At 50.8% G+C, this 24,083-nt stretch overlaps 1 protein-coding gene across 1 annotated transcript in view; it reads left to right on the top strand.

Annotated features, from left to right (window-relative positions):
- The first annotated feature begins 237 nt into the window (after positions 1-237).
- Positions 238-24,083, top strand: part of GPC4 (glypican 4) — a 70,132-nt gene continuing 46,286 nt past the window's right edge. Inside the window, exon 1 of the mRNA XM_075054537.1 lies at positions 238-601. Within this exon, the coding sequence (XP_074910638.1) occupies positions 238-601 (364 nt within the window). The remainder of the gene's footprint in view (positions 602-24,083) is intronic.

Here is a 24,083-nt window from a genome sequence, read left to right as displayed (position 1 = left end):
CGGGGAACGGGGAAGGGGGGGGAAGCGCCCGCCCGGGGCCAGCCCGGCGGCGGTGGAGGGCGGGCGGGTGGGCAGCCCCGGGCTCCGCTCCGCCTCGCTGGGCGGGCGGATCCCGGCTCCTGATTTTCCCGGGGGCTGCAGAGGCTTGTCCCGGCCCTGCGCGATCCTGCTTGGCTGCCGCCCCTCCCCGCCTCCCTCCTCCTCCTCCTCCTCCTCCTCCTCCTCCTCCACCACCCCATGTGCTTCCTGCCGGGCCAAGTTTGCAGAGCGCCGCCGCACGCCGGGCCAGCGGAGCGGAGCCGCGGCGGAGCGGGGTGCACGGCAGCGGGCGCGGCTCCTGCGCGGCGCGGCGGGGCAGGCTCGGCGGAGGGCCGGCTCCGGCTTCGGGGCGCTCTCGCCCGGCCCCGGCGGCGGCCCCTGCCCGCCCGCACCATGCCGCGGCGGCGCGGCTGCCTGCCGCCCCTTCTCTGCACTTTAGCCGCCCTCAGCCTGCCGCTGCTGCTGGCCGCCGAGCCCCGCGCCAAAAGTTGCTCCGAAGTGCGGAGGCTCTACGCCGCCAAGGGCTTCAGCCAGAGCGAAGCGCCCAGCCACGAGATCAGCGGTGAGTCGCGATCGTCGCCGCCGCCTTTGTGCGCGATCGGCCCGGCCCCGCCGAGCGCGGGGTGCCCGCCCGGCTTTTCCCCCCCCCGGCCCCCCGGCGCGGGGCGCGCTGCCCGGCTGGCCTCCCCGGCGCTCGGCTCGGAGCTCCCGGCTCGGCTGGGTTCGCCTTCCCGGAGCTCGGCGCTTAATCCCGTTTCGCCTGGCCGGGGTGCGCGGTAGGACCCGGCGAGCTCGGCCCGGGCCGCCCGCCCCTTCCCGGTGGCGGGGCGGCGGGCGGGACCGCGCCTGTTGCCGGCTCCGCTCCCCGCCGCTCGGCCGCCCGTCTGCGCCGCGGCGGAGCGGGCGCTGCCCGCCCTTGGGCTGCCTTTCTCCGCCGCGGCGGGCGGCCCCGTCCCGCCCCACCCCAGGTGCCGCTCGCCCGGCGGCTTGTTGGCGAAGGGACGGAGAAAGCGTTTCTTCCCCCCCCCCCCTTTTTTTTTTCTTTCTTTCTTTCTTTCTTCCCTCCACCTTCGTCCCGAGGCACTTGCGCATCCAGGGGACGGGAGTGCTCGCAGCCGGCAGCAGTAGGAAATGGTAGCTAATGTGCTCACACCCAAAACATTTTATTCTTTTTGTTTCATCCTTCATCTCCCTCCCAGGGCCGCTGCTTTTATTTCCCCTTCTGAATGACCTACTGGACCGCATTCTCTGCGGAACAAAGGAAGTGCCTTTTTAGCTGGAATCCTCGGAGACCACCAAGGACTCCAGCTCATGCACTGCAATTTCGCACTACTTTCAACAATAACAAAAATGCATGACTGAATGGCTCAAAAATGTGGAGTGTTAGAGGCATTCATTTTGGTCTAGGACACTGTCACAACACAGACAGACCCCAAGTAAATACCTTTAGAGGGCTAAGATAGAAGCTGGGGGTAATCTTTGCCATTGCTGTGCCCTCCAGATATGCATACATTATCCTTTTCACTGACGAAACTAAAATGATTTCAGTCGGTTGCACTTTTATATTGTCAGACTAATGATATGCGTTTAGCCTACATCTGTTTGAATGAAATTGCAGGCCCGTTTACTTCTCCAAGAAATATTTTAATGAGAAACGTCTGACTGGTTGCAGTTAAAATACTCTCTCCCCTTCACCCTCCCTGCTTCATAAAATGGTCTCTAATAAATAGGCTTGGATTTGATTTGAGTCCAGCCCTCATCGGTGTAGGATCGGGACGTGAGCGGGCTTCCTCATGGGTCCGGTATTGGAAGGTTTGACCTAGTCCTTATTTTATATATTGTTGTTTAAGATGACTTGGTGAGTGTTGGAGGATGTGGGGAGTAGATCGTGCCGACGGGGCTTCCATTTGGGGTTCTAAAGCTGTTGTTGGTTTGACCCTGTGCTTTTGAAAGGAGGGTTCAGAGAAATGTGATGAGCAAGGTGAGATTACTTGACAAAAGAAGGGCATTCTGCAACGACACGCTGAAAATATCGGCCGGGTTACGTTGCTGTTCCAGGGGTGCGGGGAGTCTGCGTCTGGCCTCGCGTGGAAAGCAACAGGTCTTGCAAAGTTACGTTTTAGATGTCATTCTGCTCTGTGGGGTGTTTCAGAGAGGATGGTGCAAGTCTTTAAAGGAGGTGTGCCGTGTACGGCTTTAAAGCGCGGTGTACCTCAAGCGCGACTGCGCTTAAAATTAAACGTTGAGTGGGGTGCTACACCTGCTGCAGTTTCACATTCCCCTGGTGAATTCATGTGGTTTTGGCGTGTGTCGTGCTTGGAGGCTCCGGATCTCCCCTCTTGCCGCTCAGCTGGTGTATGCAGACGGGCAGATGGTAACCACTTGTCCTGCTGCAGGTTTTTAACCTTCTGTGCCTGCGGTGCTTCACCTGCCGCTGCCTTTGCGGGGTCAGCGCGGGGAACCGCTTTGCCGTGGGCTGGGTGGGAAATGTCACGCGTGATAACGCCGGAGGCTGAGGTCTGACACCGGGGCGAAAAGGTCCACGGTGTGTATTGGGTCTCGAAAAAATGAGTCACTTGCCAAACCTTTGATTTCAGTTGGTGTTTCAGGTGTGTTTTCCTTCAGGTGGGTAGGTGGATTGGAAAGGCGGTTACCTGGGAGCCTGGCTAATTGGTGAGAACGAGATAAATGTGTGTGGGAAAGAGCTGTGTGTTTGGACGAGTATTCCATTGGGGTGGTGGTGGAAACTGGTGATTTCTGCTTGGTAGCACCTCTCTGCTCACTAAACTGTGGGGGAGAACAGGTTGGAGAGGGTTCAACAGGCTGTAATGCTGATGGGATAATGTGTGGAAACATGGTTGTTACTGGCATGAACTCAAGTCTGAAGTCCATCAAGTTCTTTAGATTTTTGTGCCGGTTTGGTGGATTGTGCTTTATTCTCCTGTTCTCGTACAGAATTGCTTTAGATCACAGTGCACAGACAGAAACTTTCTAGCACCTTTACGAGAAGGTGTCCTAAATGCTGTGGCAGATTAGTTTCTCTAAGAGTAGTGACTTCTTTCCTGTCAGCGATTACTGATCCTACAAACATTGGCCTTGAATTGTCAAAGTGAAGCAGCTGGGTGGCGCGGGCAGATGTGCCCCTACTCTGGGCTGCGTGACAGCAAGTGAAACGGATCCTCACCTGATGGGCACGGGAGTCTGTTTGGGGTTTAGCAGCATCTCACGTGGACTTTTTTGCCACATTTACATTCTGGAGCAGTAGGTGTGTACAACGTTTTTTTTTTCTTTCAAGCAAATGCCCATTCCAGCAATCTTTTTATCTGTATCATTGCTATTTCAGTCACATTAAAAGGCTATTCCTTGTCCATAATTACCCAGCAGTTCAATTTAATATTTGTTTAGACCAGGTTTAGGATGTAATTAGAACATGCGTAAATGGCAGGTTATATCTTGCTGAAGTACATAAGCATTTCTGAAAGATGTGTGCAGCTGGCCAACTCATTGCTTGCTTGATAAGAGGTGTAAAATGTGTTATTTGTAGTGTGGAACATATAGAAATAGTTTCCTTTTATGTTAACTTGCTGTTAGAGATTTAAAGACAGACTACTGCTATAAATCTGCATGGAAGCATTTCACAAGTCATGGCCCTTTGGTGCTGCCTTGTATCTGAGTGACCTTTAGTAGCTTCTGCACCTATAGACCTATGATGTATATGTTGCAAAGCTCAGGGCAGTGGTGGGGTGCAGTCTTGGTGCTGTTGAGCTTGCGTAGAGCTGATACAGAAGGTTGGTTTGTGAAACTTCACTCTTGATAACGTCTAGATAGTAGGTGGTGTGGGGAGAGCACCAGCCTGTAACTACTTTTAGGATGACTTGAAAAGTTTCCCGAGGAAAGGGCACATCTCGGGATGGGCTCGGTCCTACAGCCTGTAGCTGCTCACTGTGTTCAAACGCTACCCAGACAGTATCGTTCCTTATTGAACCCACGTGTCTCTGGGCTGTGGTGGTGATGGAGCAAAACTCCCTGCGAGTGACCATCTGTGGGGACTGCTTACCCCGGCTGGGCTGGTGTGGCTGCAGAACGAAATGCAAAGTGAGCTGGTGTCAGTGGCATCCGGAGACCCACAGTAGGTGGCTGTGATTTAAAAACAAAAAAGCCTGAGAGTTCTTTCAAGAGGCTCCTTCTTGCCCTCAGGTGTTAAACGGATGGAAATTCCTTCCCTTTTCCTGCTAATTGGAAGAAATAGATGTTTCTTTTCCTGGATCGAAAAGAGGGGGGGGCAAAATCTTGCCTGTTGGTGGAAAGCATTGTCAGTTAACCTGCAAATTTCCTCCAGAAGCGTAATGTCTTCCCTCGCTGGCACTGCTGTCCTGATTTTGTGGTGGCATGGAGGCAGGCTCGAGTGGAAGATGCTCTGCTGGGGAGCACAGAGGGAGCCTGGAGCCTGCCTTCGCAGGGAGCTGGGTACAAGCAGTGCTCTGTGGTCAGTCTTAGTGGAGATGCTCGATGCGATCTTTGTTTAAACTGAATAAATGGAATAGCTGCATTTATTTGTCGGGAGCTGTGGAGAACAGTTCTTTCACTGTGACAGGGGAAATCAGTTGGCTCTTGATTTTCGGACTCATGGGGTTTTGCCCAAAGTAACTTTGGCAGGGGTGCCCCCATGTCCTGCTGCTCGCTCGTCCCCGGCGCGTTTGTGGTTGCCAGCCGGGTGCCGATGTCAGCCGGCCCAGGTGTGCCGCCTTGGTCGATCAGGAAGGCTGCTTTGTTGGCATTGCTATTCTATGTATAAAGTTCAGCAGACGCTGCCTTAGTTTTTCACGTGCTTCTCCTCCGTGCGGCCTCTTCCAACCGAGAAATGGCTTCTGGATCTCGTCCAGGACTGCGTTACTCGTGCTGTCTGGCACTGCTGAGCCTGTTGCAGTCAGTTTGCACAAGACAGCTCCTGGGCTCGCTGGGGTATGAGAAGTACCAGTAACGCCTGGTCCTCCTCGCCATCCGTTTGAAGGTGTGGAGCTACCCGGCCACCAGCCGTAGCTGTTGGCAATGACTCTTGTCCAGCAAAGGCAGTGGTCCTTGGTGGGCAGGGGGGTTTCTCCCACCCAATGTGCATTAACGGAGCGATTCCCTGGCCACCCGTGACCGTCGGAGAACCGTCCTCGCAGCGAACGCGAGTGCTGGCGTGGAAAAATAAATGAGAGAACCGCTTGAAGTATTTTTAGCTGCTTCTAATGTCATTTAGCAACTGGAAACAGCGGGGGGGGGGAGCTGGCAGCGTGCGAGTTGCCCACAGGCCACCGGCGAGCACCCCGGCGTCCGGCGCTGGCGGCTGCGTGGCTCGGCGAGCGTTGGCAAGAGCCGGCGGCGGCCCCCGGCTGAGTCACGGCTCCGGCCGCCGCTCGCCTGGGACTCTGCTTTCTCTCTGTAAATCTGCAGCGCGGGGTTTTGTTCGGCTGCAGCAGCGCGCCGTGTCCTAGCAGCCGGCAGCGTGAAGCATGTGGTTAGCAGCAACTGCTTGCAGTGGTCCGGGCTGAGTGGGAGTATCGTTTTCCTTGGCAGACACTTCATAGAAAGTTCTGTTTTTTCTGCCAGAATAAGCAGTCATTACATTCCATACAATTCATAGTCAAATTATTATCTATTGTTAAAATTGCCTTAATTATCAGATGTTTCCTTAGACATGTAGCTGTTTTTTAAGAGGCTGAATAGACGTGTGTACATTGTGCAGGAGGCCTGAGCTGCACAATGTTTTCAGTACTGTTTTGTAGTTTCAGGGAGATTTTCTGTGGCTTTCGTATGTCAACAGACTTTTTATTCTCGTTGAAACAGCAGCAGAGCAAGGCCGACACGGGAGCGTGGCACTGGGTTTGCCTTGAGTCTCTGCCTCTCCCCTCCGCCACGGTATTTATCCTTGATACCTGCGGAGCAGAGGAAATTCAGGCTGAAGCATCGCTGCTGCATGCGAGCAATAGGTGCGAGATGGCTCTGATGGGAGAGTGTCCCAGACAAGCGTCTTCTGTCTTGGAGGTGCAGGTAGCGTCTGCCCAGCAGGGCTGGGACCTCTGTCAGGAGCCTGGAAGGGTCCCAGTTTATTTGAGGTGGTGGTGTCCGTGGTCTTCGCCTGCTCTGTGGTGTTGGCTGGTGGCTTGTGCAGACCCCACCATCCTGGTTTTGTGCAATAGGTTGCCGACCCTGGGAGCGTTCTGGAGCCTGTGTGGATGGAGAAGGGCTGCCAGCGCTTCTCGAGAGCTGTCGGACGCATGTTCCTCGCCTCCCATCCCCTCCACCCGTAGCCGTTCCCCTGATAAGCAAAGGGGTGCTCACCACAGGGCTTCTATGGATGGGCATGTGTGTGTTGAGTTGCAAGGGCTCAATCCTTCATATCTCCCTCCTGGTCTCCTCCCCAAACCACAGGATGGAGCATCAGGATTATCCCATCTGCTCCAAATCCTTTGCCTCCTCCCAGAAGAGAAGCGACCCTCTTGGACTGATTCCTTGCTTTTGTTCTGCTTTTTTTTTTGGGGGGGGATGGGTAGACAAGGAAATTCTTGTTAGCCAAAGAGGTCAGGGTGTGCGTCTCCTCCCCGGCGGCCAGGGGCTGAGAGTGGGCTGCCAGCTCCGGTCTCCGGGGCAATAACCTCCTCGCATTCCTTACATTCCTCCTGCTTTCTCTTTCTTTTGAGATTATGAAGATAACTTCCTTCTCCCATTGCAAAGCAATGCCAGGGCCCGGCAAAACTCTTAAATTTCCCTCTTGCTCCCTAAATTACCTTGTGTGCTCCAAGATGCCCCATAGCAAACCCCACCGGTGGCCTGGAAGGGGCAGTTTGTGCTGTTCGCTGGGATTTGTGCATCTTGGGAAGAAAGCTGCCTGCTGCTTGTATTATTTTTTTTTTTTAATTGCCAAGTATTTTAATTAAAAGCGAACGACTTTGTTGTAGCCCATCTTACCTGCCTCCTCGTTTGTTAAAGGTTTTCCTTAGTGTTTTATGAAACTATTTTGCCTTTCTAGCAGAGATTTTGGGCTGTCTTTTTTGTTTTTTGTTTTTTGGTTTTTTTTTTTCCCCCACGCAGCCTCCCCATGGAGGCTGCGGCTGAAGCGCTGTGATTGTTCTGGGGCATTTTCTTCTTGTTTTACATCTTTCTGGTCCGGCAAAGGCACTGGGATAAAAACAGCATGTTGGGAAGAGGGGAACTGGTGAGGACACGTTGGAGGCTTTGCACGTGTGGGGCTGGAGGCAGCCACGTGGGCTGTCAGCGGGCTTTGCCCCTGCGAGGATGCAGCTGTGATGGTTTTCTTAGGACGGTATTTTCTGTTTGCTAAAGACCATGGCCGGTGCAGATTTCTTCCCCACTGGTTCGTGCCTTGCGGTCCGGCATGTCTCGTGTCCCGGTGGGTCCTGGGAGAGGGGCGGGATGGGGAAGGGGTGGTAAAGTGCTGGTAAAGTGCGATGCTTGAAAGGATGGAGATGGTGCTTAAAAAGTGGGTGTGGGGGTACTACCTCCTGGGTGGGATCAGCCTTCCTTAAGGGCTGCCCAGTGTTGATTTTAATGTGAAATTAGGATTGTAGTGCCTCTTTCCCAACGTAAAACATTGCCTGATTGCTCCCCCCCTCCCACCCCCCAAAAACCCCACTCTTAGAAATACTTCTCCTTTTTTTTTTGTTCATCTTTTAAGCAAAAAAATAACATCTGTTCATTTCCAGTCTTTCTACTCAGATTTTCTGTGATTTACGCATTTGGTGGCTGACGGACTTGGACATGTGTGAGTTCACCATGAGGGACTCCTCACTCGGCTGTTTTGGTGTAGGAAAGGTACATGGTCAGCAGAGAGGAGCTGCCCTGAATGAAGGATTTTGAAGGAGTATTTCTTTTAACGTTTCCAATTTAAAAGTTGAGAATTGTCTGGATTTTAAGCAAATTCAGATGGGAGCAAACAATGATGAAATGTTTAAAATATGTTTCAACATTTTTGTGGGAATAGGAACTGTTCTTACACAGGCAAGGCTGCAGCTTTTGGGAGGTGAAAATATGTGGCCCTTACACATTGTCAGCATTGTTGCTGCTTTTTTTTTTTTCCTCCTTTTTTTTTTAAAAATGCTCATAGGAAATTGGCTTTGGTAATTGAGTTTCTACAGAACCACAACATCCAATAGCTGTTCCTTTCCAGGGGTCACACTTAGGTTAGTTTAAGTAATGTGCAGTCGGTTTAACCTCTTGTGGTTTGTAGTGCTATTCTAGAAATTACTGGTGATTTGGGGTGTGTTAGAGTAACAAGTTCACAGGAAAACCCCAAATGTCAGGGTGTCTGGTTTTCGGAGAGCTCTGACCGCTCGCCCTGTGAAAACCGGGCACCTCGTGGTACGTCCCTCGAAGGGATGTGCTCGTGTCAGAAAATGTAGTTAAAGCCTTTATGGCCCGTTGACTTCCCTTTTGAAAGAAGCCGAAATAACCCTTGGTGAATTGTTCACCTACGTTGACTTACAGCATCCTCCTGCTTCGAAGCAGGGTGCAGAGCCTGGGCTGGATGCTCGGTGCTGGGTCGCGTCGCCCCGTGTGGCTGGTCCCCGGCAGTGGCTCTGATGGAGGAGCGGTGCCCTGGACCCCCAAATCCCCCAGGGTTTAGGGGATTTGCTGGCAGCGGAGGGCCAGCTTTAAGAAATTATGAGCTGGGGCTTTAGCTTGGTAGCATTGACAGTTTGGTATAAAAAGCTCTGTGTTGCAGGCTGTGATGACAGGGGGTGATAAATCACTCTTGGCTGGTGCTACAGGTTCTAATAATGGTGTTTTAAAAAGATTACATGGGTTTTAATACAAACTTTTTGCTTCTTTGTAGTCTCCTCTTTTTAAAGAGTGGAGCCTGTTTTGATTCAGCATTCTTGGAACATAAAGACGGAGCCAGGATTTTTCCTGGGCTGAAATGCAGTTTTTTGCTTCTCCTACAAACACAAGGATCTTGTTGGAGTGTCTCTGTAGCCAACTGTCCTCTTTACAAGGGATCTTGCTTGCTTGTTTGTTTTAAAGGTAACTTTGTCCCCTGGAAGATTAAAGAGCAGGCAGCTTTGCCCAGCTCTGGTGGGTGCTATTAGAAAAAAAATTGTAATAGGGAGAGATTTTGCATGATAGCAATAAAGGGGAAAAATAACCTCCTGCAGCCTCCCTGGCTTTCTTTGACCTGTTCCCATGAGAGGACAGGGCATTTATGTGGCCTAAGAAACCGGCACAATTATGAGCCTGATGGAAAATAATTCCCTTGCCAGGTACGCATGGGCACCCAGGCAGGCTTTACCTTTCCTCCGAGTAGTGCTGGGTGGATTATTTTTTTTTTGCCCACCTGCCAACCTTCGGGTTTCTAAAGCGTGGCAGCCGGCAGTTTTGGGGCAGCACAGGGTGCCCGGTGGGACAAGGCGGTGAGGCATCGGTGGCCATGCCCCCCTGCCAGGGCAGAGGCACTGGGAGCAGGCAGGTGTGAAGATCAGAGGTCAGAGCTGTGCCAGTGGCTTGGTTTGGACTGGACGAAAACAAACAGGCTTCCTCCGGAGTTTTGGCTCGGTCGAGAGACGGAGCTGAGGGTGCCATAGGACCGTGTGCTTTTCTTCTTGGTGGGGGGAAAACCAGCTTTGATAGCGACTGCTAATGATTCAGTGCTGTTTACATAATAATCGTGGTTCGCTTCCATTAGCTCTCATAATGAGATTGCTTTCTTCTAGCGCGATGGCTTGCCGGTTGGGTTTTACTGGTTGGGTTTTACGCGCCCCTGCCTCCCCGCTCCCCCAGCGCGGCAGCGGGCTCGCGCTGGGGCGAGGAGGCGGTGCGAGGGCTTCGGGTCTGGCCTGGCCTCCCTTCCCCGGCCCCAGGCGTGGAAGGAAGCTCGCGACTTGTCATTGCAAAGGAGAGGAGGCGAAGGGGAGCTTGTACCGCTGGGACGACTTCCGAAAGAGCCAGGTGGCAGTTTGGAGCGTCGTAGCATCTTAGCGGAATTGGGTTTCAATCCGTTTTGGGTGATGTCTCAGTACAGTGCTCATCTTTGTACTAAAAACTCTTGGGTTTAGTTACCGGCAAGGAAGGGAATCCACCGACCTGCTCCCACAGGGAGAAAGACACCAGGTCCTTTCACCTCTGAGATCCACCGTATCAGCAGCACTCATCTGTGACGGTCGCTGTGCATCACGGATATCGTTTGGGTATACGAAACTACTGGATTAACTGCTGCAGCCTAACCTCGATACGGTACTCGTTTGCTTCCCGTGTCTGAGTAATTGTGAACGGTGGCGTTGCTGTACGACAGGCTGCCAGCGCCTGCCTCCCGCAGCATCCCGCCGTCTGAGCGGCGGTGCTGAGAAACCGCCGGGTATCGCCAGGGGATAACGCCCGCCACTGAGCTCTTGTTAAATAAATGATGCCACTGGAAGGAGAATACAATAGCCTGAAAAGGTAAGGTTGGTTGTTGTTTTGTGGTTGGTTTTTGGTTTTATTGTTTTGTTTTTGTTTTTTTTTTTCATTTTAGCTTAATAGCAGGTGCGTTATGGTTTCAGAGCAGCTCTGACGGCAAAGCTGAGTGCCTGCAGGCAGTGCATGGCCGGCATATCTGACCCTGCGGGCACAGCGCTGCTCTGGAGCAGGATGAGTCCCCACAGGGCTGTGGGTGCTTGCCTGGTGGGTACCATTGGGAGGGTGGGGGGCTGCGTGTGTGGCTTTGCAGATGCCTTTTGCCTGTCTCGGGGGATACACACCTTCTCCCCTTTGGCTGCAAGTGACCATTTCTTTAGAAATATGCCCCAAATGAGTTGGTGCCAGTGGTAGGTGAAGGGCTTGGCTGCTGGAGGGAGGGCCTGAGCAGAGGATGAGTTGCCTTTCTTCTCCTTTGTAAAGAAAACAAAAGTCTTTTGGGGAGTTGGGGAAGGTGGCAGTGCTTTCAGCCACGTGGCTTCTGCTAATTAATGTGAGTTAATTGGGGCTGGTTGGAGAGCTGTGGCTTGGTGGCTAGAGGAGGCTGGAAGGGATGGGGCTCAGGGCTGTTTCTGCCCCGTTGAATCCAGCCCACCAAAGGGATGCGGACATCCCCGTGGCAGGCGCCTAGCTAGCAAAACTCCGCATAACTCAGCCCTCTGCTTTATTAAAGGCTCCTTTATACCACTTTTTTTTTTTTTTTTTTTTTCCGTAACCCCCATGAGAACAGCCAGCCTTTTCAGCAGCCTGAAACCTCCCTTACCGGGAAGGCTTCCGCACGGGGAACAGCCTGGCTGGCACGGTGCTGCTCCAGACCGGCCCCGAAGCTGCTTTGAAACATGGTCCGTGAACGGGCGAGGGTGCCAGCCTTGCCGAAACCGGGGATGGGTCCGCTCGCCAACCAGCCAGCTCAATAGGATACTGAAAAATAGTTGTGGCGAGTAGGGGTTAATTTCTAGGTATCAAAATATGCGCAGAAGGCTAAACGGGACTTCCTCCTTGTCAATGAATTACGGCTTTAAAATATTTGCATTCTTTCCTGAAAGATTTAGGAATAATTATATAGCACTCAGGGGCAAGGCATTGCCAGATAAACTTAACAACTCTATAATTTGTACTCGAGGCAGGGTTTCCTGTAAATGATAGCTTTGTTTAATTTTACAATACTGCTTCCAAATGTTTGCCGGGTACGAATTGCCAGCTAAACTGGACTTGTGAATCTGGAAGAGTATTTATTTGTTTGTTATTGCAGACGATCAAAGCTGCTGTATTAGGCTAAAACTTGGCATCTCCTTTACAACTTCTAGGCATCCTTCCCCAGGCAGGTTTGGTGGGGTGGACAGCCGAGGTAGGGTGCAAGCAGCTTTCCAGCTTCTCCGTACAAAATCCCTGAGCGGCTCTAGGATCTTCTCCTGCTCTGCCTTTCTTTTTCTGGGGTTGGGAAAGGAACGCTGCAGTCACAACGCACATACTTTATTTCCATTACTCAAAGCCGGAGTCATGCATAGTTACAGCCAAAGACACTTCAGCAGCTCTGGGGATAACAAGATAGCTGACAGACTGGAATGCGGATTTATCAGGGGTAAAAACTGGCAAAATTCCTTATTTCTGATTCTTCTTTTTAAATAGGCCCTTCATGCTCCTGCTACATGAGCCCACCGTGAGTTTTAACCCCTTGTGTTCTCCCAGCTGGATCCGGGGATGTACGCCGGGGCCGCCTGTGTGTCTTCTGGGATTGCATTGCTCAGTCCTACTTAGTTCCTAGGTGCTGTTTTTAAACTGCGAAGCTCCTCCAGAAATGTTTTCAATGGCTTTTTATTTTAAAGTGCCGGCCTTTGCACCAGATGTGTGTCGGAGTGACCACAGAATGTAAATTTTACTGTATGTTGCCTTTGGACTGGCAGTTTGGGAGACTACCGGGCAGTTAACATAGGAGGATTGTGCCATGAAATCCGCTTCCTTGGGATTTGATTCATATTAATTTCTTTCAGAGCAAATCTCTTTATTGGCTTCTGTTACATTTTGATGTAGAGCTACTTTTCCTGTGCCTTTGTTAGGACCTGGAAATATTTATATTGCTATGAGAAATAGGTCATCTTCAGCTTTATGGCTTGTCAGTAATATATCTATTTTAATATTCTGAGACATTAAGCAATTTCTTTTTGGGGAAACAAGTTATGGCAGAAGAAGCACACTTGGAAGTTAAATAGATTAAGTGAAATCCCTCAGTTACAGGAGCTAGGTTCAGAAGGCAAGTCAAGCTGTTTTAGTAAGAGTTTCAAGTTAAAATTTAACCTTTTCCAAATCTTCTGTGAGCAGCTTGTGGCACAGCAAGACCTGCCTGGTGCCAGCCCAGTGCGGGAGCCTGGGGAGAGGGCTGTGACGTGGCTGTCTGCGGGGTGGGTGGATTTGGAGCTGGTGGTTGTGCCTGTGGTTGTGCATCTCGACCGGCGGAGAATGAAGAGAATTTCACTTTTATTATTGGAAAAGTAAAGGATTGCTCAAGGATTGCAAAACACTTTGTTTTGGAAAAAATGTCATTGTTTGAAAATAGCATGAGAGCAGGAGGGGGGCTGTCCCTAAGCCTGCGGCAGTCTCAAACATGTTCTTCTTACCTGGGGGATCAGGTGAAGCTTCAAGGCTTCAAGTGTTAGCTTGGACTTTTGTGTCCAGGCTGGAAGGCTATACTTCTCCCATCCCTGCCTTTCCCTTTGGTGATGAAGGATAGGAAACTTTTCTTTTTAGTTTTTTCCTTTTTTTTTTTTTTTTTTTAAGAGGAGTAGAGTTTAAAAAAAAAAAAAAAAGTCTTGACTGGTGGGTGGAAACACATGGCTGGCTGCACTGAAAGCACTTGAAACCTGGTCGTGGTCAGCACTTGGGCTCTCGTGGGAGAGTTGCTGACTCCTGGTTTTCTGCTCTCTGTATGCTTTCTGCCCTGTCCCTGCATTTATCTCCTTGGCTGAGCCGCAGGCACACCGATTTGAACCAGCATGGCCCCTCAACGCTTTGCTTGTCTGGATGCTTCTTGGCCTCTTTTATCCCGGTGCATCCACAGGACAGGTTCATCCCCACAGTGGGAAGCTGCTCTGGTCGCAGCCCAGTCACCCACTGGAGACCCTCAGCCCAGGTGGGAACGCCACCGACCGCAGCCCTCGCACCAAAACCTCGTCCCAGCCCTGCTAGCATCGCTTCGGGTCGCCTGCGGGTTGCTCAACGCCTCCCGGCTGCAGGGACTGCCCATCTCTCCTCTGGGCTTTTTTTAGCTGCAAACTTTATATAGAGTGTTTTTGCGGACAGAGGGTGCCAGGACGGCACGGCAGCGGCTGTGGGGAGGGCGAGAGCCCCTCTCCCTGCTTGGGAAGGACTAACACGACTGGTAAATGCATCCCATCCTTCTAATCGCCCATCCCTTCCCTGGGGCTCGCAGCCTGCTGGGAGCTCTTAACCTTCCTGCCGGTGGATTTCGGATGGTGGATTTCGGATGGTACCGCCTGGGAGGTGGATGGCAAAGGTCCTGTTTGCGCTCGCTCCTCTCCCCAGGTTGCTCAGGGCCGTGCTTAAAAAAGACAAAATAAACCTCTTTGATGCCTGCCAGCAGAAGCCTCCATGCAATTGTCCCCTGGTACGATAACGCGCTTTCAACCGGGCGTGTTGTTTTTCCACCCCACCGAAGCTGTTTGCACAAGCCCAGCTGCTGCGCACAAGAGGGGATCAAAATTTGGGTCTGCGGGTGGAGTGTCTCTGTGATACCCGGGGCTGAGGTCTCTCAAACTTGCTTTTTTCAAAAATACCTAGAGAAGATGTGACCGTGTGTTGGCTCGGGGGGAGGACACCGTTCTGGGTGGGTGTAGGGCCTGTTGCTGGGGTCGGGTTTCTGCAAAAGCAGAGGCAGGACCTAAGCGTGTCGGCTTGCACGAGTGGCGTGAGCCATCCAACGTGTGGGATGGGCAAAGCCACCTCAGATCGTGGGGAGGGAGAGGTGCCGCGTTCCCGTGCAGAGCAGGACTGAGAAGGCGTGTGCCTGCACGGTGAAATGTGTTTGGGAGGAGGGTAGGGAAAGCAAAAAGGTGGTCTCGTTTGAAAAGGCTGGAATGGCCTCCTGTGCCCTCCTGCCCTCCTTGCAGGCGGTTGTCCTCGGTGGCTTTGTCCTCCATCTGGGACGCTGCTGTCCCTCCCGGGACGATTCTGCTCGAACAAACTTGGCGGCGCAGAAGCTGGCTTGCAAATTGTTGAAAAGATGTTGAGATTTATCTATGCTAATGTGAGGAGGAGGAGGAGGAGTGCCCGTGTGAACCCGCTGGCAGATAAGGCTGGTGTTCACAGCTGTGCCGAGGAGACGGGGTAGATAGGGCATCCTGGAGAGGGGGAGAAGGAGGAATTTTTAATTTTGTGATATCCTTATCTTAATCCTTTCTCCCCTCTCTCCCACCCCCCTCCTCGCCTCTTCCAGGGTAGGCTAAACTAGTCAGCCTCGCCTTTTCCACAAACGCTGGCAGGCTGCTAGTTCCAGGCCTGGGGAATACATTGGGAGTCTGTTCCAGCAGCGGGATGGGTTTTCGGACGTAGGTCGCGTTTTGCTGGCTGAGCACAGTGCGCTGCTTGTGTGAGCTGGGTGGCTTCTGCAACAGATGCCCGGGCTGTTAAAAAAGTAAAGCTTGGTGGGAGTAGCCAGCGAGGGCTTAAAAGCACATTTTTTCAGGTAAAAAAAAAATCTTATTTACAAACTCAGCTGTGGTCTTAGCTCTGAGGTGGGTTGTCTAAGGGGAGATGAAGCTGAGACGTGGGAGGTGTAGGGGATGGTTCCGACCATCGCTGGTGCTCCTGTCCCAACACTGCTGCTCCCAGTAAATGCCCCAGGTGAGGAGGCAGCGATCCCGGCACTGGGCTCTGCCACGGTGGCATCTCCCGGCGGACGCCCTGCCTGCCATGCCCGGGGTAAGGCAGAGCTGGGGTTGGTGCCTCCCGACTCTCGGGGGCCTGGAAGGGGTCTGCTCCCCTTTTTTTTCAGGGGGGGCTAAACCTGGGGCTGTGCCGCTTGCTGGAGGGAAGATTTCCACTGGCAGTTTCTCCCTTTCCTCCCTGGCTCTTAGCTGTGCGTGGTGGCCCAATTTTGGGGGTGTTTCAAAGGTCTTGGAAAAGTAGCACCTTGGTTTTTTTTGGCGCTGGACTTCCCCTGTCTCCTGTTGTACCGCTTATTTGCCTTTCTCCATGCAATGCTTCAGGCCCAGCTGTGTGCTTTTTTGGAGGTTTGTCTTATTTACATAAACAGTTCTCAAAGTTCAGCTGAAAAGCAGCTTTTCTTCCTGGGAACAGCCAGGAACCGCTAGTGTGTGATCTTTGTGTATAAAGTTGCCTTTCTCTGCTTATAAACAGTGGCCCTAGGATGGATGTGCGGTGGACCTGTTTAGATTTAAATCTGACCCACCTCCTTGTTTTCAGTGCTGGCATCCCCGTTGAGCAACATGTTCTTTCCTGCCTTTTGCAATAACACGTGGTATGAGTTTTTCAACCTTTAAAATTGGAAAGTCATGTCAAATTGTGGTGTCCTGCTGCAGAAAGCAGCATATGATTTTTTATTTTTTATTTTTAATTTTCTCCCCCGCCCCCAATATCATATACACAGATTGCTCATTAATTTCCCGTGCAGCCTTTCTTCCGATGGCCTGGCAAGCCAGGACTTGATAGCCGCAGGGAGCCCGTCGCGATAGCGGCTGGTAGCTCCGACCGTGGGAGGGGGTGAGCTGGGAACCACACGCGCGTGCCTTGGTCCTCCAGCTACGGTGGAAGAGTTTCTGCGAGATCGAGCTCTGCTGGCCATCCCTCCCAGAGCCCTTCATCTGGGCTTGTTTCCCCAACCTCATCTGGGCTTGTTTCCCCAACCTCATCTGGGCTTGTTTCCCCAACCCTGGTTTGTATCAGATTGACGCGAGCTAATTATATCTGAAACCCCTTTAATTGGTGCCTCTTTTCTGGTCCAGCTGAAATTGGGAAATGTTTCTAGAGTCGTGAGCAGAGGGAAGGTGGGGGGCAGAGCGGTGTCACCTTCCTGGGAAGGCAGGCTGGAGCGAGGGGCTGGCAGCATCGCTGGGGTCACTGACGAAGCAAGAAAAGCCTTTTTGTGCTTTTGTGGGCAAGGCTGAAAAACGCCGCGTGCCACAGAATTGCTGCTTTACTGGGTATTCGTAGTGTGCAGCTTCGTAGTGAGACGTCGGGTGGGTTCCCGCAGGTAAACTCATAATCGGGTTGTGGCTGTGATGTTCTGGAGAAGCATCTTTGGGTTGACGGCAGCGGTTCCTCCAGCCTCCTATTCTGTAAAGCTGCTCTGCGATGGGAAGCTCCCAGCTGAAGTACTGGGCCCAAAACTGGCGTGCTGTGGAAAGACCTTTGCCTGTGTCCAGGCTGAGAAGGTCGTCCTGCGCTGAGCTAAACGGGGGGGACGACCAGGGAGCCGCAAGCGTGGAGTGGCGCGAGTGCTCTGCCTTCCCTCTGCTGCCAAAACGGGCTCTGTGTTGCCATGAAAATGTCTTGTGGAAAACTTCCCGCTTATAACCCAAATCTCATTTACGTCCGCCCAGGACCTGCTCTTGGACTGAATTTTATTTTCTAAGCAAATGAGACTTTTTGGTCCTTGGGTGGGGGGGGGAAATAACTGTTCCACCAACTTGCAGCCCTTGGGGACCTGATAGCTGGGAGCCAGTGGAAGTTTCTGGCGGAGGAGATGGTTTGTTCGGCAGGAGCGGCGTAAGGCTGCACGGGGCATTAGATAGCATAGCTCTCTCAAACTGTCTTAGTTTGTGAGGCCTCTAAAAATTAATTTTTTTGGGGGGGCCACAGGCGCCTATATGGCAAGCTTCAGACTACTGCCTATGTGTGTGCTTCCACAGACCCCTCCAGTCGCCCCCGGACCGCAGACCACAAACTGAATATGAAATGCTTAATAAGAGCCAAACTGTCTTGAAAAAATGTGTGGATGCAAAATGCATTTGAAAATCTGGCCTTTTGTGTATCTTTTTCTGGAGTCTCTTAACCTGCTCTAAATTCTTAAGTTATCTGCACTGTTACTCTGCTTGGCAAGCTCTGCAGGCAGGGGAAGGGCTTATTAATGTGGGTTTTTACATAGATAAATGTGGTTGTGAAGTACTATTGACACATGGAAATATTGGTGGATGCTTAAAGAAGAATCAGCTGCTTTGTGATAGCTCTGCGCCAGTTCCTTCGTTTGAATATCTTTACAAAACCCAGTTGTAGCAAAGCACGTTGTAAGAAAAGGATGCATATTTCTGGGGCTTAAAAAGAAGAAAAATCAAACCCCAAACCACACACCCCTCCTTAGTAGAAGTTTTGCGCACATCGGAAACAAAGACATCAGCATTTGCTTGTCAGAGCTAATAAAGTTTGCTTGGATCTTAATTTTTCTGCTTGATTTCACAAAGTAATTGAAACTTCCTTTTTGCTGCAAGCTTTTTTTTTTTCTGTCTTTTTTTTTTTTTTAAATAGTCTTAAAAGAACATCTTTTGGTCAGTGACTTGATGGAATTTTGCTCAGAAGGCAGGCGTGGTTCGAGCGCACTGAGCGACTGGTCAGCCAAAGCTTGTAGGACAAATTACTTGTGTCTGCAAGTCATTCCTCCAAGTTGAAAACCACCTAGACCAAATAAACCTTGAACTAGAGGTTTTATAGGAGCTTTTGAGTATGTAAGTGAAGCTTTTGTAATCGCAGTGATCTGATAAAACCTTAAAAACCAGGGTTGCCATAAAGAAAATAGTAGTTCCACTTGAGGTGATAAAACCCACATCAGGAGGCAGCAAGCAAAGCTTACCAGATGACCTGTGAAACGGCAAATAGTCCCCGCTCCAGAGGAGAGGACGCCAAACTGCCGGTGCTATACCCTTGCCGTGGGGGGGACACGCCAAAAAAAAGTTCATTTGAGAGCAAAACCAGCGGCTTTGGAAGAAGGAGCATCCTCCAGCTCGCATTTGCAATTGCATGACTATGGTGTCTTGCTGCCTGCCTCCCGGCCGGCACGACGCAGGAAGTTTTAGAGGTTAGGATAAGGAGGGGCCCGCGTAATTGAAAGCAAACAAACAGCGAAGACAAAAAAAGAAACATAAAACAGCAAACCCAAAGCCACAAATACAAAACAGACTTTCCAGATTGATTAGTTCAAATTTGTTTATTTGAAGTCCCAAAAGTTCGCATCATCGCTCTTTCGGGGTGTCTCTCAAATTTGGCAATATGTTAACCATGTGTTTTCAGATCAGCTTTTCACAAGAAAGACCCTGTTTTTTGGTGTGTTGGTGTTGCCTTAAACTTTAAATTGAAAGGAGGGTGGCAGGCTCCAAAGACTTAATTTGTAGTCTTGACGTGCAGGTGCTGCTCTTGAGAGAATTGCGCTCTGTAAAACTTTTGTTTCGTGGAGGATTTTCCTTGGGCACGTTAAAGAGTACTGAGCAGTAAGACATGTTACCCATCACTTTTTTCCATGTCATTGCTGGAAACAGGTTTAGGAATACTGATGCGCTTACTGCCTTTGGGAATCAGTGGAGACCTGATAAAGTCTGGTTTTACTTTTGGTTTTCAGGGTGTTTCGGACTGGAAGGTGTTTCCTACCTTCAGTAACAGATTAATAGTGCAGCTGTAATATATATGGTTTTTTTTTCACAGATTTGGCTTAAACACCCCCAAGCCCTCAGACAGAGGAATTACAGCTCCAGCCTATTAACTGTTGGCCATTAATGAGTCAGGTCTAAATGCCTTGATTGTGCCTGAGCTTTCTAAGCTGAATCCTTTGCATAATATTAGTATGGCAAGAATGCCTCCCAAGGACAAGCAGTAGCTTCCCAGGGCTTTCGCCGTTCCTCTCCAGGAAGGAGTAAGTACATTTTGGGTTGCGCTGATACCATCTCGTGCCTTGGCGCTATCAAAGCGAGTGGAAGCTCCCCGCCGCTCCGGCAGCCCGGCTCTGATGTTCTCTCACATCCAGGCGCATTGTTTATCTTTAACCAAGGCTTGGATGAACTTCCAAAATAAATTAATGTAGTAGCCCAACTCGGTCTGCTTTGGCGGAGGTTTTCTGGAGTGACTCAAATGTTATAAATATGAAAGTAGCTAGACTTCAAACGCTGCTTTTGGACCAAGTTTTAATAGTTGTCTCCTAAAGCAGCAAAGGCCAACCTTTCCTTGAAGAAGATCTTTATTTTTTGTCTATTTAACTCCCCTCCCCCTTTCTCTTTTCATCTGCACCCTTCCTTCATGTCTGCCTTCCTGATTAAGAACTAATCAGTGAAGATAGATTAGTCCGGGAGCGTTGCAGCCCCTGGGACCGGCGCAGCTCCGGCAGGTCAGGAGCTGGGAGGCACCGTGGGGTCACCGTCACCGCCGCCGCGGCGGAGGAGGCTGGCCGAGCTGCGCTCGAGTGCACGGAGGAATGCGGTAACAGGATTTAAAGGAAACGTACAAAACTAACGAGGATTAAGGCTAATTGTCCTGCGAGGGGCGGCAGGATGTGGCCATGCGGGGAGCGACTCTGTTCTGCAAGGGGAAAGTCTGGCGGTTAGGGTCTGTTCGTGGAGGACTTGGGTACGTTTGGGTTGGTTTAGTCGCTGCATGGAGAAATGGAAAATAGTGGATTGGAAAAAAAAAAAAAAAAAAAAAAAAGTTGAGTTCTTCCGTAAAGACTTCAAGGCTGTTGGAGCAAATATTTCTGCAGTTGGTGGGAAACATCCTACAAATGAATGATTCTCGCCATGCCTGGGCTCTGTTTTTGCTGGCATTGCACAACTGTCGCTTTGTGCGGGGAGCTGACGTCCCCCAACTGCTGAACGCTCCTCCTGGGGCTGAGCTGAGGCGGGTAGGCGGCCTCTTACGGAAGGACTTTGCGTGCCAGCGAGCTTGTTTTGAGCCATGGCATGGTGCTGTCGGAGGTGTTTTGGGGACCTTGCCTCCTCTCGTAGGTCAGGCTGGTTACTCAGGTCTTGCAGAAAGGCCATGGGTATCCCTTGGCTTGGATAACGGGGGATTTGGGGAGCGAAGGCCCTGGGGACTGGTCCTCAGCGGGCCAAAGTGGCGTGAAATGCCGGCTGGAGCCGACCCTCCGTCAAGTGGGACCTGGGAGACCTGGGCGGCCGGACCAAAAGAGTTAATCCCGTTGTATTTCTGTGCTCCGGGGAAGATTTGTCCCTGCCTGGAAGAAAGCGAAGTTTGCGTGTCGATGCCCTTTGATGCCGCGGGTGCCAGCAGGACCCTCCGGGCTGGCAGCACGCCGGCATGGGCATGGCGGTCACCGGCGTACTGCTGGGTGAAAACTGATCTCTTCCAAATCAGACCTGAAAAGAGCATTGCACCCGGTTGCTCTCATCCAAATGCTGGTGTCAGACCCTTGGCAGCCTGGCAAACCCCTCGTTATTTGCCTCGGTGGCAAGGGAGGGGGAATTGGTGGTGGCTGCAGGGTCTGCTGGGCAGGGTCGTCGGGCGGCACTTGCCCGTGGCTTTTGGCAGGTGTGGGTGGGCAACCTGCCTGAGTGAACTTGTTCTTCCTTGGCTCTCGGGTTTTAGCCATTCCTGATAGAAGCAGTCCAAAGCTTTTCTGTCTTTTGAGGTGTCTCTGGGGTTGACGGGGCTGTGCAGAGGCGGGGGAGGGTGCCCTGTGTCCTGGGATGAGCCAACTCTTAGGTTATAGCTGGACTTTGCTACACCTGAACCCTTGAAGCTTTTCATCTGGTTATACTTTCAGTTACTGGAAGTCATAACTCCTGCCCTGAAAAAAACCCCAAGCAAGCGCTACTCTTGCAAATTGAGAAGACGGAGTGTTTCTCTTCGGTGCAGAGCTTTGGCTCGCTTTTGCTCGCCCCACGGAGCGGGATTCCTGGGGATGGGTGGCACCGGGTGGCTGGTGGCACTCGGGGCGGCAGGAGGAAGATGAGGAGTCGGTGCTCTGGTCCGAAGTCCGGGCTGCCTTTGCGGGGTGGGAAGTGAGCCGTGGTGTCGGCCGCTGCGTGGAGCAAGGGACTTGCGTGGGTTTTGGTGTCAAAAGCAAGAGTAGACCTCCTGTCCATGTCAACTAGGACTTTGGGTGGCCCTGGCTGGTCCTGGCTCTCTGCCGAGTCCCTGCGTGCTGCTCGCTGTCCTCCCTGCCCAAAACCACGCGAGGCAGGGTGAAGGAGTGTGTCCTTAGGGATCAAAAACATCACCCTGCTACTTTCCAGATATTTGCGTGTTTATTTGTACACTGCCCTTCAATATAGTTGCTTGCAGCTTGGTGTTGTGTTTTGGGTTTTTGTGTTGTGTTTTGTTCCCCCACCCCCCTCCTTTCCTTCCCTTCTGTGTAAAGTTGGTCTCAGAATTGCAGCAGGTTCTGCAGTGCCTATTTTGGATCCCGCAATAGAGAATTAATCTCCCTGGGAGTTAATTAACATCACTCTTGCGTTCCAATTTATAGATTAGATTATTGTTTGTATAAAGCCCGGGATATTTTTTTAATTTTATTTTAAGTTGAAAACAGGAAATTGTGGCTGAATTTCATGAGCTTTGCTTCTTATTTAAGGAATTAAAAACATCTTTAGGTTTTGGGGCTTTTTTAAATTTTTGCTTGGGTCATAGTTGCCAGTTCACATGCCCTTTAGTACTTTTTATTCCTGCTGGTGTGCTTTTAACACATGGAAATGGTAGCTCCACTTCGTGCGATAATGCATGCTTGTTTTTGCTTTTGCAAGCAGGAAAACTTCACGTCTGTCGAGCCCCTGCGTGGCTGGCGACATCGGGAGGGTGGGATGTTCGGAGGGGCTGACTGCACAACCGCGACACCAGTGCCTTGGGACGGTGGTCCTTGCCTTGAAACGTGCCGGTGCCACCATTTGGGAGAGCTGTGGCTTTCTCTGGTTGTTCAGCTCTCAACTGGGGAGATCTCTATCAGACAGAGTGCCTCCACAAAACCATGAACACCTTCTTTTGAGGTTTTTTTGGTCATTTGTTTGGGTTTTTTCCAAATAAAGCATGATCCCCAGAATCACTAGGGCTGTATGACCTCAAAACGTTGCTGAAGCTTTCAAGGGTCGTCTACTGCCAAATCTGGGACTCGCCAGCAGATGACCGGTCTGCTGGCACAAATAGGTGAGTCTGGGTGCATCTCACAAGAAACTACTGTGCGGCTCTGAAACATGTTTTTGTGCATTGACACTGGAATCGGCTATGTTTGAAAAGGAATAGAAAAAAAAAAAAAAATTACTGGAAAGGTGGTTGCCAGTGGCGTACTCCTGCTTCTCCTGCCAGTCCGTGTGTGGTGCCTTCCTGCACCGGCGAGCATCCCGGGAGGTGCCTGGTGGAGGGTCTGGGGAGCCCCGAGGGAGAGGGGCCAAAAGCAGAGGGAGAAAATGTTGTTAAGAGGGAAAAAAATATTCCAGTTCGAATGACAGTGTTTGTGGCAGAATCCGTTTTGGTTAAAAGTTGCTTTTTTGGCAAATAGCCCAAAGCTTTATGGGAAAAAAACAAACAGCGAGTTTTTTTGGCTTTGTTTCGCCTTCTTAAGGGGGAATTTGAGGAAAAAATGAGAAGTCTTTTACAAAGAAAGTAACTGTCTCCCAGCCAGATCTCTTCTATTTACTGTTCCCTGTGCCTGAGGCTTCAGTAATTCTGTGTATTTGCTGTTCCCTGTAAAATCTGCTGGACAATTCTTGTTGAATTCTGAAGTCTGATCACTGGCTGTATGCAGGGTTGTTTTTTTTTATTATTATGACTTTTACCTTTATGTATACCCAGAATTACTGACTGCAAGTGTTGGGCTTTCTAGCTGTTCTTTGGTGGCTGATGGAGGGACAGGGGCACTACCTGTCTCAGCCATCCCAGAGATGGGTCTCTTGTGCACCTTGTATATCTGTCCTCCTCACCGGAGAAGTGAAAAAAACCAGAGATAATTTTCAGTGTAACTTGTTTGTTGTGTAACACCTCTCACTTAGGGCACGTAGGCAGAGACATGTTGTGAAAACTATTTCATGCCTAAAGAATTCGGTGATAATAAAGAGAATTTGCATTTCCTAAGTTCTCACTCAGCCAAGTCAAGTGGGGTTTTTTGGTTTTGTTTTTTAATTAAGAAACAACTCTTGGTTTTCATTGAAGGTTTCTCTCTTAGCTAGAGCCAGGGGGAATCCTCTAGTTAACCAGAGCTATTTTATTCTCCAGGTTTGCTTAAATAATAAGTTTAATTATGTAGTATTTTTTTTCCCCTTGTATATTCAGGTCTTTGTGTGGTTTCTCTCTCTTTTGATGTTTGCAGAAATGCATTATCTTCATCTGTCTGGTTTGTGTTTGGTGTGCCACTAATTGACTCAATATCCTGTTTGTTGGACTGAAAGCGCGCTCTATCAAGGCATATTCTTCCAGGGTGTAAAACCTCACAGTATTTGGGCCACCTGTTGAGAAGGAAATTGTTGGTTGTGCTGTGGAAATGAGTGGCGGTGGTACTTTTCCTCAGGTGAGCAGGGTTGAACTTTAAATGAACTCTTCAAACCCCGCTGAAGGTGAGATCCTGCATCCTCCTCGCTTGGACATCACCTGCAAAGGGCGCAGTCCGGGGCTCAGACGTGCTGTAGGGAGTTTTG

Source organism: Buteo buteo, chromosome 22 (assembly GCF_964188355.1).
Source record: "Buteo buteo chromosome 22, bButBut1.hap1.1, whole genome shotgun sequence".
NCBI lineage: Eukaryota > Metazoa > Chordata > Aves > Accipitriformes > Accipitridae > Buteo > Buteo buteo.
Note: the sequence above shows the minus strand (reverse complement) of the source record. Positions and strands in the feature narration are given on the sequence as shown.